Genomic DNA, 12,952 nt, shown 5'->3' with positions numbered 1-12,952 from the left:
GTATTAAAAATAAGCACATTTTAAGTGCCAGTAAAGGTTCACAAAGGTATGATCAAAAATCATACCTTTGTGAAGAATGGATTTCTAAAAATAAAAAACCTTAACTGATGAAAATTTGATATATCTCACTATCGGGAAGCTATTTTTATACACCTGTGTACCATTTTGTTCTTTGTAGTCCTGTGATGTATGCTTATACTCTGCTTCTGCAACAGCTCCTTGAATTGTGTCCTTTTGCTGTAGGATACAACTAGATTTGTTTAACTAATTCAACTTACAAATAAAGCTATTCAAAAACTACATTTGGAGACTGAAAAAAAATAGACTTTATCCGACACACTGGTGCGGTGGTTAGCACTGTCTCCTTACAGCAGGAAGGTTCTAGGTTTGAAGTCCAATAACTGGTATTAACATCACATAACATCACGTATTTCACGTGCCAACATGAGGCCAAGAATTACTTCATTCTACTTTTCCCCATTGTTAAACTCATGCACGAAGGTGTCAGCATCAATTCCAGTATCCTAATAAATATTACTCATCATATTCCTGAGATATGTAATTTGATATTAATGAACAGCTGATTGAGCTCTGCACACTGGCTGTAGTTAGTGTGGTGTCACTAATTGAACCCTCTTTGGGTCAAGCTCCACTTCATCGTGCCAAACTGTTAACGTCAGGGTCGTAGGATAGTTTTTAAAAGCCTGAAATATGAAAGCATTTTTTTTTCATATTTCAGGCTTTTTTCTTCATATTTCTAAGCTATTTGTTTTCCTTTATACACAGAAAAATAAGCAAAATACTGCAAAAACAATGAGCCTGGTAATGACCATGCAGTGGCCTGCATTAAGTGACATTAATACCAGTTATCGGACTTCAAATATAGACCTGTTTGTGTTGTAATATTAGTGAGAACATGCAATTAAAAATGCAAATGTTTTTTCTTTCTTATCACTCACTTTTGGAGACAATCTTTGGTCACGAAGAAGAACTACAGTTTTTGGTACATTTGATTTGGCATAATTTTTAAACCCCACTGTAAGGTACCAATTAAGTGGCACCATTTAGCTATCACATAATTTGTTACCATGACATTATTTCAACTTTCATTAAGTTTTTTTGTTGTTGTTTTTTTTATTTGAAAATGAATTTTTTTTTTCTTTCTGGACGGACTTGTCTTCCAGACTAATGATTCCTCTGAAAGCCTGGAAAGGAAGGGTCACCCCCTAGAGGAGGGATCAAAGGCAAGCTTCAAAGGATCAACTGCATTACTGGTTGAGCTGGAAGACAAAGTAGCTCAAGCAGCAGCCAATGTCCAGAATGCCCAGAGTGAGGTGAGGGTTACATTAAAGGCTAAGTAAAGTTTGATTTGTATTGAAAATGCAAAGAGATGTAAAGTTGTGGCACATCCTGTCATTTCTTTCTTTTTATTATTTATTATTTTTTATTCCAAGGTGTCTGACATTGAGAGCAGGATTGCTGCCCTGAACGCTGCGGGTATGTCCTCGGATAAAAAAAGAAAGGTAACACCGTTTATATCGCTGAGTTTCATATCCAGAACCCTTTTATGTTTGCGTGAAATCAAACAAGTGGACACAAGAGTTATTCTTAGAGCCAATGTGTTTTCTGTGATGATGTGGCACGATGGTCTTTGATTTGCCTCTCAAAATAACCACAGATATGATTTCTATCGCCTGAGTAGGTCTGCCTTTGATGAACATTTGTAAAGCATCGAGGTGCCAGAATGCTAATAGAATAAAAATTTTCCCACATCCTGAATTTATATTTTTTGTCTTTGCCTTCTGCTTTGTTGTCTTGCAGTCCGCAATCCCGATCCAAGCCAGAAGACTTTCCCACAACTTTCCCACAAGTAAGAATTGACACTGCTGCCCCTGAGATCGATCCCCAGGGCGTCCCAGCTAACTCAGAACATCTTAACCTTTTGAAACTCAGAGCACACGATGAGCTGCTTTATAACTCAGTGAACACTGTGTCCTCGTTATATTATGGCTTTAATTTTCCCCGTTGGATAGCACTTCATCTGATTCATGGAATGGAGATTTACCACGTCTTGTACTTTAAACAGTATTGTGGTTTTTTTGTTGTTTTTATAAAGAATAAGGAATATATCTAACCTTTTAGCATATTAAGTTATTTTTTAATCTTTCTTTGCTACTGAAAAGTTCTTTTTAGGCCAAATTCAAGTCAAGTGCTTTTGTAACCTGCTCTTGGACTTGGTGACAGTTGTTATTTAAAGTTTATAGAGTGTTTCTAATTTACTTTCCCATCAAAATTTTCCAATAAGCTTATTTTCAGCATCCCACATCTGGGATTTTGAAACAACACATTTGTTTCTAACTATTAGATTGTGGACTGAATCCCAAAAGGAGCTATATTTTGACTTTTAACTGTGTTATAACAAAATAGAGCCTGTAGAATGCTATGTACAATGCAGCTGATGTATGTTTCCAGACCAGGTGGACAGGTTTACCAGGAACTCCCTCTACAGGGGCTCACTGACACAGAGGAACCCAGTGGCAAAGGCCAAGACCAGGGCTGCCTGTGCGGTATGACCCCACCCTACGGTGCTGGGTGCTGTGAAGAGTTCAATTCCAAAATTACATAAGTGCCATTTGGAGAGAAAAAAAGTGCTGCAACAAAACTGGCATTCGATGCTTTTCGATTTTTTTATGTGAGAAGATTGATTCCACTGTCATAGTTTATTTCACATTAAGTTGGGAGCTCTACAGCCGTGAAGCTAAATTTGGATTTGTACTTCTGTGCATGTCAGGTTTTGAAAAAAGCAACAACATCCTCAAAAAGTGCTGTCTACCGACACGCTGCGGATTAGTGTTTTGTTTGGGATATTTATTTTTTTAACTTTATCTTGTGGTTGTAACAACTTCCTGGATAGGTTCAGTAAAAGCAACATATTTAGTTTCAGGTAAAAGTCCGAAATGTAAAAATCAATGTGGACGTGCCCTAAACATGCGGCTGATTTATCTGAAGGCCACCAGATGTGATTGGAGTGGCTGCAAAAACACCTCCACTACTAGAAGTCTATGGGAAAACAGATTTCTCTCTCTGGAAACAGTTTACTGCTGAGTTCATGGGCTCAGTCACTCATTTTGGTTCATACTGAATAAAAAGATTAAGTCTGATTGTATAGATAGGTAATACAAGATTTCAAAATTGAAAATTATGAGTGGTATCAAAGACGATTTATGGAGTTATGAATCACAAGTAATTAGCCAATGAGCAGTCACAGTCAGGCCCGCCCTTCCTCGTTGCATCCTATGTTTTTTTGCAAAACACGCACATTTTGAGGCTTCAGAAAAGCTTGACATAAAGCAGTGGGTGACTTCAATGTAATCACACTGATCATTTATACTAAAACACGTTTTTATACAGTAATCGATTCAAGCTAGGGTTTAATACCACCTTAAAAAAGTCAAATCCCTGCTTGTGCAGTCTCCCTTAATTGCTCAGTCAGACCCAGCCCTCACTTTCAGAAAGCTAAAGTCAAGGTTTTTGTAACTTGTCAGTCAAAAAAAGCTGCTTTGTAAACCTGCTCACTGCATTTTGTGCATTTTGTCACATGTCATGAGTAAATATGGATAAATAAAAAAACAAAATAAAGTGAAACGAGACTCACAAAAATCCTCCATCTGAAGGTGAGGATGCTAGAGATGCTCCTGAGCTGCTCCAGTGGATTTGTGCTAAGTTTAAGGATCCATGAAAATGGATATCAATCTTCTCCACTAACCTCCATTACAATAGTGGATTCATGCATTTTCCCAAATGTGAATAAAAATTCCTTTAGTAAAATGCCTTTAATGTCAGGAATGAACTCTTCACGTGCTGATCACACCAGGCTTTCACTCCTTGTTTGATTTGAGCTTCTGGTGGTTTCTAGCTTTGTGGTGTTTTGAAATAATTGCTTTTTTTTAATGCATTTGCTGCTTTTTTTTCCCCAATCAAGTGCACACGTTCACATTTCTTGAATCATGTTTTTGTTGGTAAAGGAAAGAGTTAAATCTCATACTGGATTAAAATGACTTTGTCTGAAATTAAGTGCACACACTGGGATGTTTGATTACATAATATAATGGTGGAAAATCTCAGGGTAATTTTGATAAGAGAGAAAAATAATGACATCAGTGATTATGTGGCTGTTTTGAATAATATAATTGGCTTCCTGCTTGAAGAAATATGCATGTCTGCATTACACTGTGTCTCTGAGTTTAAAGTACCTAAAGTCAATGATAAGAATTTTAAAAACAGCCAAAAATAATATTTTCTCAGGCCTCCCTTGTTAAGAGAAGAAGTGTGAACCTTAATTCATAGGTGGTGTTTTGGGTGGTTTTTTTTTTTTTTACTTTTATCACTGTAGTCCAGTGTTCAGCAGTCCTCAACCTAGTCATAGCCAGAGCAACCCAATATGAACACTCTGTAATTTGATCAGTGCTCAGCTTTTGCTCTACACACTGTTAAACTTTGCAGAAGCATTATAAAGGTGTAAAAACGTGCTTATTTCCTCTTAAAAGTGGACCTATTCTGCCTTTCCTTATTTTCTGTAATTAGCATCATATACATCCAGTTGTTTGACTTTGTATTAAACATGACCCATGTTTGTAATAATGTGGTATGCATGTATATAAATAATCCCTGTAACACAAAAGCTCAAGCTTCAGACAGCTCTAAACACTCTGTTTCTGACAGGTTTTTTTACTTTTGGTTTTGTATGATGTCACCGAGAAAGAATGTCCCTAATTTGGTCATCTCAAGCCCCACCCACCTGCTTTTCAGATCTTTACCACAAAGTTGTCTTAAGCTACAGTGACAGTGGGGCCACTTTGCTTTTATATATGAATATACAACCAGCTGTCAACCAGTTGGGTTGAATCCCCATTGCAGCCAGATGCATTGCTGAAAATTTAAAGTGACTGACTTACAATTGTTTACCGAATGCATACAAATGCAGTTCAATCAAAGGCCAATCACTGATTCGCCTATTGCCAGGGGGTTTCCGCAGTCTTTTAACTTCAGTGTGGCTGAGCCATTAGCAGGAGGGTGGTCTTAAAAGGACAACAGCTGAAGTCATTTATTTCAGACAGACAGTGAACTGGCAGGACCCAGGCTCATTAGATAAATAAGATAAACAAGATGGACAAAAATTATTTTAAACTGTGATTCACACAAAGTTACCCAAGTAGAATCTAAGAATAAAACTATGCAGTTGGAAGTGAGCATCATAGGTCCACTATACTACGCTGTACATCTGTTGTCAATTTCTTGTTCCTTTCTTCAAGCCTGAGTAATCATTCACAAACCTCACAGCTTGCATAATGGCTCATAAGTCATCAGCAGGTTTATAAATATTTCTAACATGTATTAAACTCGTATTGATCTTTTGTCTCAATTGCTTTGAAATAGTGATTTCATTTAACCCAATCAAAGCATTAAATGGCTGATTAACCATAATACTAGTCAATCACTATTTTTTGTCTCTCTCTTTCTTGCAGAAACCAGTAATGACCCAGGGCTCATGAGGAGGAGGCTGACTATTATGTGACTGAGAAGTCTTTCAGTTATTACATAATGCTTTACGCACTGGAACTGAGCGGGAGTGTATTAAACAGCCGGGTCTCATGGCACAACATGAACTATTCACAAAAAGGCATGTTTTTGTTCTTTGAAACAAATGCATTGAACTGACATGTGACAACCAGCAAACAGAGATCAGAGGTCAAACAGTTATCTTTTCCTGACCATAGTGCAGTAGTTTATGTTGCCTAGACGTAACAATGTAGTTTTGGAAATTAACCCGAATTAAATCCCTTTGTGTACATTTGAATATTAATCTTAAATATGAGATCAGACTGATGAAAAATTTTGTGTATTCAAACATCTAAAGGAGGGGAAATTCATATGCGGTTACATGGAAATGTATAAAATTTGCGGAATTTCATGAGGAGCTTACAAATTGACGTACGACCATGTTGGTTTAAGTTTCCGATATATAAATTGCCAAATTTGTCAACTGAGCAGTGGAACAGAGGGTAACTTCTTACATTTATCTTTAAAAGGTGTGTTTTTGATGTTGCTGTTGTTTTACAGGGCTAAATCTATAAAGTATGTTACACGTGACATGCACTAACATCTGCATCTAAGGATAAACATAGAATTTGTATACATTAACATGCAAGTTAACGCATGCATTTGCCTTAATGCGCAAAAGCACTGATTGTACTAATCTGGAATTTATAACTGGTTAATTCATTGTTGTGGATAAACCGAAATATGAAATGCGTGCTTAAAAGGCAGTTTCAGCAAACAGAATCAAGCCAGTGAAAAAGAGGTGCAATCCCGAACTGTAAATCATTTTGAATTAGTCTGAAATTTTCACACACAAAAGAAACATATAGATAAATGTTTATTTTTTATAGTTTTTTTTTAAAGTTATATTATTAATAATCTATAGTGTGTTAGAAAGTTTAATTGATTGTAAAATTAAACTGATGTCACAGCGAGAAGAGCAGGTCTGATGTGATTGTTTTATAATATATGACATTTATGTAAGTTAATGAATAAAATGTATGCAGAATATATAGAAGTACACACTGTATGTATTATGGTGTAGGAAAATATTTTTATATTAGATTAATAAATCATGCGGATTCATTTTTAACTAAATCTTTAAAATCTATATTTTTATGTAATCTCAGCATATATGGAAAAATTAATTATAAGTGCAATTAAATATGCATCTTTTTGTCTTTGAGGAGTTATAGTGAGTGAAAGAAGTCAAAACATTGTACTGCTTGTCAGGTTTAAAGGTTTTTATGATAAATTGGAATTTCAATCATTCACTAATTTTTCACTTATTGTAAAATTTTAGCTGGAGCATCTTTGTTGACCATAATTTTTGGGCTCAACATTATTGTGTATTCAATAACATCTGAAACTAAACACATCAAAAGAGTGTTTACTGAGATAGATAAAGAACCAATGCTCACTTGCTTATAGTGGACTATACAGTTGGGTTTCTACTTGTATCCAGAAGAGCCGCACCCTGCTGGCCTTTAGAAGGAATATAGGTTGAAGACACTTTGATTTCACGTTTCAAACTTGGAAGCTATGTCCATCTTCTATATAAAGTCTGCAAGGACAGATTACTCACCTAGCTTGGACTAGCTTAATATTGATACTATATTCCAACTAAGCTAACTGATCCCCAGTCCTACACACTGCCCTTTCAGTTGAACTTATCCAAACCTTTGAATATAGGAATGTTTATTTATAGGGTATAGCAGGATGTGTCTTCAGAGTTGACAAAGAATGTATCACTGATGTAATGATAAACTGGATGTGCACTGTGTAAATAAATGCAGATGCTTTTATAAAGGGCTGGAGACTGAACGATGTGAGGAGGTTCACAGCCTGTAGGCTTCACAGTCACAGAATTGCTTTACTTTATGTATTACAGTTTAAGATCACTATTTGTAGCCACTGCAGAGAGAAACTGACAGCACGTATTGATTTGACTTTTCTGAATCACCATAAAGATTGTTTCAAGCCTGTGTTAAATTATCACTTTAATTGAAATTATTTGCATCACTGGTCTTATTAAATTATTTACAAGCTAAACTGTTGTTTTCTGTCCTTTTTTAGCCTTTGGCATAGATTATTACATTATGCAGCAGCTTCCATATCAGTATAATCCAATCAAAACCTTAACAAATCACACCTTTGCTGTTGGTTCAGAGCTTTTTCATAGTGCCTCTTTGTTATACAAACATAACAGCAACTGAATCTCCAGGGAAGGTTTTATCTCTGTGCTATGGAAAGAACAATTTAAATATAAATGTGCAACAATCCCACATTTAAACATTGCATTAGCTTTGTATATTTGTATATTTTTGTTTAACTTCATGAAATCTAAGTTAAAATAATAAAAAGCACTAAATAACCAGTAACAAAAAGCTTGGTAAGACTATAGCAGCTCATTAAAATAGATTATGAGAAAACAAAATAGCTCAATTAGGTTCAACCTAAAAAAGCTCAACTAAACAGAACAAAAAACAATATAACTTTTAACTAAAATTCTAGATGCAATAAAATAAAATGTCTATAAAATTAAATATTTCAGTATAAATAAAATAAAACAGAATTAAAGATAGTTACTAAATGTGATCAAGAAAAACCCATCCTAGTTTTTTGTACAAAGGTTGTAAAGTGTAGTAGTAACGTGGCTTAGTGTGCACCATTGACAAAAAATTTGTAGCTTTCGGTTCTTTTCAAATGTGGAGTCCAACAGAAGAAAAACCTCCAGACATATGGTTGTGTTGACTGGATGTTGTGTTGCCATTCTTGCATGTGCATGCACTACATATTCTTCTTGAAAGGTGGGTGACATCAGCATATCAACGTACCACTGCCCCTCCTGCTGGATATAAAGAAATGATGACACAGCCGATAAACTGGCACCCAGAGAGACCCAGACCTGAGAAGCACAACCACTTTATAGATCAGGTGAGAAGAACCTGAACACTCTTTCTCTTCTAGTCTTATTTCAAGTCAAAAATTCCTTTTTCTTGCCTTTCCTGCCCAGACAAAGTCCTACACCTGTTTGCCTCAGCTGACTCTTACTGGGACGCAGTGAAGCAACCATTGAAGTTTGGTTCTGCAGGTCAACATGTTTCGAAACGGTAAGTCTTCACATGTGTTCGGTATCTCTATTATGCCTTTCCGTTGCAAAACCAGACTGAGGGTTGTTTGGCTCTGCAGTAATACAACCATGTGATTAAGACAAAGTAGAGCCAGAGAGTCTGAGTAAGAGAAAAATGGGGGGAAAACTGCTTAAGCATCAGATGTGTTATTGATCCAATCTGCTGATTACATTGTTTGCTTTCCTTGATCCAGAGTTTACTTGTTCTTCATGCTGTTTTCAAACACTAGAAAATCAGTTATGCCATTCACTTTGAGGCCATGGAGTAATTAAACTTACTCTGAAGTCGGCTGTGGAAACTTTGATTGAATTTCCTTAAAATGCAGAAGGGCAGCTCAGTCAGTTATATTATATTTTCCATTTGTGTCAAGTGATGGTTCTTTGTATAAGCAACAAATTGACAAACCCAGCATAACGGTACATTTGTGCTTTTTTTCCGCTGCAGGTGGAGCTAAAATGAGGGTGTGTGTGATGCTGTTTGTTGTCTTGCTGTTGCTGAATGGAGCTCTGAGTGAATCTCAGAGAGATGACTCGGTCATTATTAGAGGTAAGGGTTGCCCTAACTACCCTTATCAATTGTTATTTATCCTTGTCTTTTTATTATTTCTGCTTTTCTTTGTTCTTATTTGATTTAAATTTCCATGTTTTTTTCTCTGGGGATCATTGTGGGACCTTGTCAAGAAAAATATATATGTATTTAAAGCAGTACAGTGTGGTGGCTTTTAGAGGACGGCAAGCGGAGACTATGAGACACCCCCAACCCCCCCAACCCCTGCAAAGAAAAGAAAAATAAATAAAATAAAGTACAAATAAATCTTCCTTCACAAAGTGGACCAGCATCTTGCTGCATTTCTCTTGGCTGTAGAATTATACAAATGTTATTACTACTATACTTGTCTAACTATTTACTATTTGCTGACAGTGACAATTGATGGAAGAATTTCTCAGATTTCTCATTAGTTCATTTAAATACTTATATTCTGTTTAATCTACAGTAATGCGTAATTTTCTTTAAAAAATACATGTTTGTAGTGACTGTCCTGCAACGACCAACCAAGTGATTTCTCAAAATTTTTATATGAAAGTTTTGGGAACCTGATCAACTTGCCTGTTCTATTAAATGGATTATGTTCCCTTCTCCATCTTTAAAGCTTTCTCTAAAGCTTTTAGTTTCTTAACTTAAAAATCTTGGCTGTGGAGGTTACTAAGAGAAAACTTTGAGCGCGGTCCTCTGCACTCTCAAAACACTGCTCAAAACTGAAGTCAGAACAGGGAAAGCAGAGCCAGCAGCAGCTTTTCTAACATGCTAGTGTCCCATCCGTCTCCTATCAAAAGCCAGATGTTTATCTACAATGCACAAACAGCCAGAAAAAGCTGCTGGCCTCACAAGTTGACAAGTTACAGACATTGTTAAGAAGACACAGAGATGCCTGTGAGAATGCCTACCCTATAGAGATTTCATTCACTCCGTATTCAAGCAGAATTTATTCTGCTTCCAGAGACTACAGCCAGCTGTGGTCACAAGGTGGCAGTGATGCAAAGAATGGATGCAAACAGACATGAGAGAAGCATTATGACAGAACCCTGTCTGACATGAAAGGAGAGACACGTTCACTTTCGTACATTTTAACCAATGTCTATTTTTGTATTTCACTTAAAAAACAGTGCTTGCCCTGCTTAACCTGATGGAACACCACTGATTTAACACACTATGATGTAGCTATAAGCAGTCACAAGGAAATGTGTGCACAAACAAGTCCTACCATTAGAAGGGCACAAGTCTAAGTTCTGTCTTACAGATCAAGTGCAACCCTCCCCATATCTGACAATCTTGTAAACATCCAACTGGCAAGTTTCATGTAGGGCACTGATTTCAGCTGCTTTAGCCTTGCAACAGTTGCTGCATATCTCCTTTGCGACCCACCTCCACCACAGCTCCTGGAGTTGATGCTGCATTTTTCCCATGGCTCGTATCTGTTGTCCCTGCGGAGCGGGAAGGTCTAAGAATAGAACTATACCACCAAATATAAATTACTGCATGTGGAAATATCATTCTTTTTATGACAGTTTGGCCCTGACTAAATTATATATAATTTTTACAGAAGTAAAAACAATCTGAATGGAATCCATTAAGTTGACAGATTAGAATAGGGATGGTGAGCTACAGTAATATTCTATATTTCACACTACAACACTGTCAAGAACAGAGTAACTATAGTCTGTCTTTTACTTTACTTGACATCAGACAATACACGGTAGTTCCCTCCATCAAGCCTGTCTGACCTGCTTAAGTGGTATGTTTCTGATGGTGTTGGTAATTTCAGTGATCAGTGAGAACAAAACTTATTCAGACATTAAAAAGTTGTCAGTCTGAGGCAAAGACTGAATGGCAGTTGTCTCAGCAATAATCTCCAATAAACAAGTGGGTACCCAGTTTACAGTAATTGAATTCAGTTTGTATTTACATGCACAATAGCTGTGGAGTTTTGGTTGCTTTTATAGAAAGAATGGGACTGATTAAAAAAAGTTGGAAATGTCATTTTAACCAAAATACAGAAACAAAAAAATATGAACAACATTTTATTTATTTTTTTTATCCAGTGTTTTTATTTTTAAAATAGTATTTTCTATGCTAAATACTACAAAAACAACATATTTTACCTAGTTTGCTTTGCAAATGAATGTTCTACAAGCAGATATCATGAATCCAAAACGTTCTACACGCATAGATGCCATGAGACCTAAGTGACAAAATATGTTTTATGCAATCTTCAGTGTGACTCTTTCTGAATGAGATCCAGCCACTCATATAACAATCTGGCATAGTTTTAGCATGTTTCTTTCCAGCCTTCTTAAACTGTGACATGTGCCACATTTTAAGGTTTAACCAATTATTCACGAGCGTCATAGTTTTTTGTTTGGGGACTTATGAAATTTAAATTGATTTTCTTCGGCTTGTCATCTGTCTTTTTTTTTTTCTTTTTTTTTTGCATCTGTGTTGCTCAGATCCAGACATCAGTGCCTCCTGGTACACAGGCAGGGGGATCAGACCTCTTGGGAGATTTGGCCGAAAAGCTGCAAGAAGAAATGAACTTCTGGCTTTCATCACAGCCAGAGTTTATAGACCAACAGCTGACAGCGGCGTTTGGATCACACAATGAGAACACTGTGGATCGTTGAATAGATGCTATGCTGTCATTTTTTTAGGTTAAGTAATGGATTTGGTCTTAGATTTAGGAGTTTTCTAACATTACATTCAGTTATTTTCTGTAAATTCTATATAAATAATTTGAAGAATGTGTAAGAATATCAGCATGTAAAGTTGAAAGTGCTACAATTAAAGGAATTCATAAATTAACTAGCACATATTCAGACCTCTGAGACTGAAAAGGTTCGATCAATAATAAAATTGTTTGTTTTATGATAATGGTCTAAGACAGAAATGCTACAACAAGAACTGACAGCAAAACTGGATGGAGGCACCGTTTAATAGAAATACTCATTATACTCATCACCATAACTATGGCATCCAAGGCAACAGCTGCATAAGAGAGAGAGCAAGCAACCGCCCAACAGCATTACCTTCAGTCACCAAAACCAGCTTACACACACACACACACACACACACACACACACACAGGATTCTGTTGGGTTTAAATGGCACTTCTAGTGTGTGTTTTAGTCATTAAAAAATAATAATGGGAATACATCATGTGAAAATTCCTACAGAATACTAATACTAATGTTTTATGGGCAGTCACTGCCTCCCTGTGAGGAAAACTACAGTGTTGTTGTGAAATATTATCCTTTGTGAGTTTGCAAAAATTAAAATATAATGTGGCGGTTTTTGTCTGGAGGCTGGTAAATCATGACTTCAATCGCTCAGCTAACCTATTCATGCCACACTTCTGAACTTAAGCCAGTTTCTCAACAATGGTTTCTAACATAAAGAGGAATGCATCCCCTAGGTCGGCTCTGGCAAGACGTGACAGCAGAACAACAGAAAGCAGCCAACCTTGAAATGATACCATTTCAAGGTTGGCAGTTACTCTTCAAGCAGATCTTTTTAATCACTCAGTGATTTGCAAAATGATTTTGCACAACAAAGAGCCCTGGTTACTATTACACAACTTCTGTACAGCTTTGGCACAAAGGCACTTCAGCTCACTCCATTCTTGATTTAATCACTAGTGAACCTTTGTCCACATCTTCACCACTGAG

General features: G+C 36.5%; 2 protein-coding genes across 3 annotated transcripts in view; both read left to right on the top strand.

Annotated features, from left to right (window-relative positions):
- The window catches only part of mlphb (melanophilin b), a 42,574-nt gene extending 34,924 nt beyond the window's left edge, over nt 1-7,650 (top strand). Inside the window, exons 12-16 of the mRNA XM_039599569.1 lie at nt 1,185-1,334; nt 1,455-1,523; nt 1,822-1,870; nt 2,473-2,567; nt 5,526-7,650. Of these exons, the coding sequence (XP_039455503.1) occupies nt 1,185-1,334; nt 1,455-1,523; nt 1,822-1,870; nt 2,473-2,567; nt 5,526-5,552 (390 nt within the window). The 3' untranslated portion in view covers nt 5,553-7,650. The remainder of the gene's footprint in view (nt 1-1,184; nt 1,335-1,454; nt 1,524-1,821; nt 1,871-2,472; nt 2,568-5,525) is intronic.
- Nucleotides 7,651-8,411: 761 nt separating this feature from the next.
- prlh (prolactin releasing hormone) lies at nt 8,412-12,017 on the top strand. 2 transcript variants are annotated; one of them, XM_039599741.1, is made up of 4 exons: nt 8,412-8,535; nt 8,615-8,711; nt 9,177-9,278; nt 11,738-12,017. In XM_039599741.1, exons 2-4 carry the CDS (start codon nt 8,699-8,701, stop codon nt 11,890-11,892), a joined length of 270 nt encoding a protein of 89 aa, XP_039455675.1. In that variant the 5' UTR covers nt 8,412-8,535; nt 8,615-8,698; the 3' UTR covers nt 11,893-12,017. The 2 variants fall into 2 exon arrangements, with proteins under 2 accessions (XP_039455675.1, XP_039455676.1); XM_039599742.1 differs by having other exon boundaries at nt 8,523-8,711.
- Nucleotides 12,018-12,952: the final 935 nt, after the last annotated feature.

The sequence above is a fragment of the Oreochromis aureus genome, linkage group 16 (assembly GCF_013358895.1).
Source record: "Oreochromis aureus strain Israel breed Guangdong linkage group 16, ZZ_aureus, whole genome shotgun sequence".
Classification (NCBI taxonomy): Eukaryota; Metazoa; Chordata; class Actinopteri; order Cichliformes; family Cichlidae; genus Oreochromis; species Oreochromis aureus.
The sequence above is the reverse complement of the archived record's forward strand: the minus strand, read 5'-3'. Positions and strand labels throughout refer to the sequence as shown.

Excerpts from the sequence above, each read along its gene's own strand:
- prlh (XM_039599741.1), top strand. Across the intron at positions 9,279-11,737 it reads TGACTCGGTCATTATTAGAG|ATCCAGACATCAGTGCCTCC; the intron begins GTAAGGGTTGCC and ends TGTGTTGCTCAG.